Source organism: Cebidichthys violaceus, unplaced genomic scaffold (assembly GCF_023349555.1).
Source record: "Cebidichthys violaceus isolate CVI_PGR_0920_01 unplaced genomic scaffold, fCebVio1.0.p SCAF_44, whole genome shotgun sequence".
In the NCBI taxonomy this organism is placed as follows: domain Eukaryota; kingdom Metazoa; phylum Chordata; class Actinopteri; order Perciformes; family Stichaeidae; genus Cebidichthys; species Cebidichthys violaceus.
Window position 1 is genome coordinate 910,963 of NW_027176639.1, and position 5,543 is coordinate 916,505.

A 5,543-nucleotide genomic window follows, 5' to 3' on the forward strand; every position below is an offset into this window, starting at 1 on the left:
CAGTCTGTGCCATATAAGGACAGTGGGGTCTGCATGGAATCTCGGCAGCTTTCTGTGTTACTTTCAAAGTCTAGCGAAGGCAAGCACCCCGAGCCCCAGTGACTAAATATGGTCCAGCAGCAACAGCATTGTTCAAACAAACAGTTGTTTCTTTACCTGTGACACACAAATGGTTCTGATCAATATCGTACATTCAGGCCACATTCTCTCCATCTAAGGGGAAGGCAGAGATTTCTCCGGTTGTGGTATGAAACTCTCCTATCTCTAATCCACACAGGTACATCGTAGGATCATTGCAAAGGTTCCCTTCTAAATGCATCGTTAATGTGATGTTACGGTGATCCATGCAAGCAGGGGTTCATGTGAAAGTACGGGGGCACCGTGCGCTGACAAAATGAGTCCGTCCTAAACTTTGGCCAGAGCGTTTATCCTCCCCTGGTTGTCTGAGACAAAGACTAGTCTCCAAACAATCCCTCAGAGCAACGTGTGAACGTGTGAGAGGTCGGTGAATCTAAATTACACTGAATAAATCTAAATGAAATATTGATTTTTATCTGCACGAGTGCAAGTTCACCACTCACAACCAAACCAACCACAACGGCAACGGTTGACAGCGTCTATATGTGGACTGTATAGAATAAATACACAATAAAAGCAACGTGAACTTGCACAGATGTCTTACATACAGTACAGTTTAATGGTTTTTCTTCACCTTCATGTCCATAGATGGCCATCTATTGGAGAGAAAATATGTTTATGGATATGTTTGACCCTCGTGGAATGCAGTTGCTTTCTAATTTGAGCCCAGGGGCAAACATCAGTTCGCTCTGCTGCAGTCAAAGGACCACTGCATTCAGTCGTATTTATACAGCTGTCTCTTTTACACATCGCTAATTTATACAGTGCAGGAGAAATGCTACCTACTATAGGGCAACCTGCCAATCGAACAATCATGTGCCATTGTTCAACTTCCTCCGCTTATATAGCCATTTTCAAGGGGACGCTGATCTGCGGTGCCAATAAACTAGGCGCCTCAGGGCAACAAGCCTTTAAGGGCAAATAAAATGTTTGCTCCAAGGGAGCAACGTAAAATCAGATGTCCCACATGAGGCTCGCTGTGAGTCCACATGCACTCAGCAACACGCGGTTTCCAATAGGACTAAGAAGCAATAAACTAGGACACTGTATAAAGTTACGTGTGCATTGCATCTTGTTGCAAAAAGCTTCGCCGATGGTGAATGGTTACACTTCGTCTTCACGCGAGCAACTCACACTTATCAGAGGCACGGGTGACTTCAGTAAAACACACAGTGTGCGCGGCACATTATGACCCAGTTCTGTCAATGAGCTTATTTGAGAGCTATGTGATCTCATCCATCAAAGCCTCCACAATCGAGACCGAGAGATGCAGATACGGTGGAGGAGACGGGAGAAGTTAACTTCTGAAAGCTAAAAATAATTTAGACGTGGATTATATTCAACTAAGTGCTCGGCTTCAGTAATGAGGCTGGGAAATAAGATGAAGGCTGGCCTCCGTAGATAATCAGTTCCAGAAAGTCGGGGCTTTAAGTCGTGTGAGATAAGAGCATCAAGTTCCCTTAAATGGTGAGAGAGGAAGTGAGATGCAAAGAGCGTTGGCTTGTTTTGCGGGAGATGTTTGTGTGTCCAGCACGGGGCACGTGATGGTGGTTGTTCGTTGTGTGTCTCGTTCCTTTATTGTATGCATTCTTCTGTTGATTTATCTTTTATGAGTTGCAGAAAGGAGGTCATGACGACTTCGCAGCAAAAGAGGTGAACGAGCGGGAGCGTAAACACATTTGGAGGATTTTCTATTCATCGAAGCGTAAACATGTGGAACATCAGCTATGTGAAGCATCTCAATGAGGTTTCTGACTGTTACAGACAGAACAGGGTCGAGTAGTACTGGGGCTGGGTTCGGCTGCACAGACCGACACAATGAAAGCCACAACGTGAACGAGACAATCACAGGAAAGTGTGGATTTAGAAACCTCCCAGGTGCTGCGATTAACTGCAACGCTCAAAAGTACCTGCAAATACAGTCGTGATTACAAGCGATAAATAAAGAGTTAATTACATAATCTTCATAATGTTGAACTATGCATGTAGTAAAATCCCTCTAACCACCATATTGATCCTGTTAGAGCGCTCTGTCTTTACGCACAGATAGAGGCTGAGAGGCTTCAGCGATCTGCGCCCTTTGTTTTAGGAGAGGCTGCCACCGTGTGGTAGCCAAACAGCACTCACACATGTTTTGATTCAATGAAGCAAGTAAATATAAAACTTTTAATTTTAGACAACAATATGAAAGTATAAAACATTTGTGGATTAAAACAGAGAAGACATCAAGGAACGTTATCTCAACTCTTTTTTGCTTGAACTACTAAGAACATGAGAAACGTGGATCAATGCGAGCAGCAGCACCACGACTGACGTAAAACCTACTGATGAAGCCAGATGTTCAGAGCTAAACAAAATAAGGACATCTGGGATCATTGACAACTTGCAGCACGAATCAACACAAAGAATTTGAACGTCTGTATCAGCAGAATTCAGATTCTGTCACTTAAAGAATGTGTAAAGGCATCTTTTTAGTCCCTCTGGGGCACTACTTTTAGGCGTCAGGTCCAGGTCCAGGTCCAGGTCCAGGTCCAGTGTTGCTGGCAGCAGCAGCAGCAGCTGGCAGAGAGGCCCCCCGCAGAAACACCTTTCCACCGGTATCACTGCTGTTCACGAAGTGACACATCAGGCCATAGAGGAGAGGTCTGGAAAGAAAATGTGAAGAAATTGAACTTGTAGTAAACTTTTTTTTTTTTGACTGACCAGAATAAAACCCAGGTCATTTTGGTTACATTGGTACACACTCTATCCAAAAGACTTACCAGTAATTATTACAACTCTGTATTTTTCCCTGATGGCAGACAGAGAGAAGTGAAAAGAAACACAAGCGACACAAGCCACACTGCAAATGTGCTAAGCTTTCCAAAGCACCGGTGGGGACATGCTGAAATTACTGAACATCTGGAGGTATTTCAAATTGGAACATGTTGGGTATATAACATAACTGACCATAACCCCCCCCCCCCCCCAGCAGAGACTGTGCTGTACTTACACAGACTTGGAGCTTGCATCCTCTGTGACTTTCAGCTCATTCGCCAAGAACTGTCTGTCCAAGGGAACGTCAGGTTGGCCTGACTCTGAGAAAACAAACACAACAGTCACTGATTAGGTCTCAAGTTAAAATAAATAAATAAAAAGCAGCAGCTGGAATCTGAGATTGAAATAAGAGTGTTTAATCTCAAGCGTTCCTCTACTGCGCCTGTACAGAAAGCACTAGTTGTGCCGCGTAACTGTAATCATTCCGCCCACCTGCTGTCAGCACTGACGCGGTGTGTCTGTACTGGTTGAACTCCAGGTACTCCCGGATCAGCTCGTTGATGAGCAGGTTTTCGTGGGACAGCGGCGGACGAGCTTCACGCTGGTCATCCAGGGCGCTGAACACCTCGGCCCGGATACGAGCCTTCAGCTGGCCCAGCACACCACGGGACTCCAGCGTGTCCCTCACGGCTAAGACATCAAGGGATTATTGGATCAATACGAAGTTGGGTATTAGGCGTGTTAACTGACGCCCCCCCCCCCCGACCTGGTAATTTAACGTAACATGGTGAAGTTGGCGAGCTGTGCGTAAAATCCATAAAAAACAAGATTTACGCGGCACGTAGCTTGTATTTACATGGGCCGAATTTACATGTAGATGTTTACCAGTAGATATACAACCTGGGTCACGTTATGGTGACAAACTGCGGAAACGGGCTCGCTCAGAATTCACAATTGCTGGATTTTTGAATGGAGACTGGCACAAACGAGCGCGTCGTGTAGTGACGTTGACTCATAACCAGCTGTTACCAAACGGTTTGACTAACGCGTGCAGGGACAGTCTGATTAAAGAATATAATAAGTAAAGTGAGCGCTCACCGCACTTCAGCTCAGTGATGGTCGCCATTGCAACGAGTGTAAACAACCGTCCGCCACACGGTTCATAACGCGCACTTCTGCCATCTAGTGCCGGGGATGAGTAACCCAAACATCATCCAATCCGCAGTGCATGTTCCTCATCAGTGTAATGAGATGTATTCTTTATTATTTAAAGATTTACGACCCACGTTTATTGATATTTCCCCCCCCCCAAACACTTGAATTCAGAAGACATTGTAGACTCAAATAGAATTTTATTATTCAGCATGATGTATGGAACAAGACAGTATATTAACAGTAAAAGTGAAAAAAAAAAAAAAATGAACAAGCTTGTTATAAAAAGTATAAATATAATACAATCCAAAACCTTAAGGACACTTCATACATTTTGTCATATGACATAAATAGGATTCCTCTTACAATATATTGTCTAAACCAGTAAGACAAAAACAGTGAATGCCTCTTCTCTTGAAACAGTTCATAGGGTTCTCTCTTTGAATCGAGACTACAGGTCAACGGGGACTATTTACAGTCTGTCATGTCAGCACCAGAAGAACAATGCTTCCTCTGCATATGGCCTGAGTTGTGTGGTGAGAGGCAGAGTGACAGTCGCTCACACAGATTTATCACCGCTGTTCTGAAGAGGCATTCTCTTCATTCATGGTGGTTTTCACTACCGGCGTCAGGTTGAATCTGACCAGCCGAGGTTCTCTGTTGACTTTTTTTTTTTTATTTTTTTTTTTATGTGTGTTTACTTTGACAGAAATAAACAACAGCCGCACCATAGTTGGTTGATTGCTCACGTCTTGGCTCACTTCAATGTTTTCCTCTTTTTCCTCCTGACATATAAAAACTCCACACTGGCTGCTTCCAGCTCCCGATTTTGAAGGCAGTTAAAACCTCACTTCCTCTGCGTTTGCCATGGTGCACCTTTTAAAGGTTAGTGTGTCAGAGTATTTCCTGTCCCAGTTTCTGGGGCCAGAAGACGAAATAGACTTCTATCAGTTTACAATTACAAAATGGCCTCTTTCTTGGTATACAAGGCTTAAAAAAAACAACCTAAAAAAACGAGTAAACATCATTTAAGCCTGAGACAACATCCGAAAATATATCATGTGCTTTATAACACTTACAAAACTACAAAAATACTATATCTCCCATTCAAAAAGAGAATGTAAATCCTTAAGATTTGTGACAGTCTTAGCTTGTAGCTCTAGGTTTACATTGAATGAACTGACTCCACTACTCTATATACAATATTTATAGCTTGGAGACTCTCAACAATCCGCCGTAGCTTTCTTCTGAATGTTCATCATCGGAGGTTAATGATGTCTTTAGGACGACATGTCTGCGTGTTAAAAACCAGCATAAAAGGACTGCGTCAGCAGCTGCTCTTGAGATTCATTGACGATGCCCTCGTGGAGAGGAGCAGCTTGGAGCTGCCGCAAAGCTTGGATGGAATGGCATGATTTTACGTGTGCTTGCAGAGCCACGCAAAATAAGATGCCACGTTTGTCTGTACACCTGGACACCGGCTCCGTATAGTACGA

At 43.8% G+C, this 5,543-nt stretch overlaps 1 protein-coding gene across 1 annotated transcript; it reads right to left on the bottom strand.

The window, feature by feature from the left end:
- Positions 1 to 2,290: 2,290 nt before the first annotated feature.
- On the bottom strand, positions 2,291 to 4,086 carry cep20 (centrosomal protein 20). The gene is made up of 4 exons (XM_068729142.1): positions 3,994 to 4,086; positions 3,388 to 3,585; positions 3,131 to 3,215; positions 2,291 to 2,783 (listed from the first exon to the last, which is right to left on the bottom strand). The coding sequence occupies exons 1-4, from the start codon at positions 4,019 to 4,021 to the stop codon at positions 2,633 to 2,635; spliced, it is 462 nt and encodes a 153-aa protein (XP_068585243.1). The 5' UTR covers positions 4,022 to 4,086; the 3' UTR covers positions 2,291 to 2,632.
- Positions 4,087 to 5,543: the final 1,457 nt, after the last annotated feature.

What these genes read in the sequence shown, in the direction of transcription:
- cep20 (XM_068729142.1), bottom strand. Translation starts at nt 4,021, where the DNA reads ATGGCGACCATCACTGAGCTGAAGTGCG. An exon ending in CATCACTGAGCTGAAGTGCG is followed by an intron (nt 3,586 to 3,993) that starts GTGAGCGCTCAC and finishes TTGATGTCTTAG; the next exon opens with CCGTGAGGGACACGCTGGAG. An exon ending in GATGCAAGCTCCAAGTCTGT is followed by an intron (nt 2,784 to 3,130) that starts GTAAGTACAGCA and finishes TTTTCTTTCCAG; the next exon opens with ACCTCTCCTCTATGGCCTGA.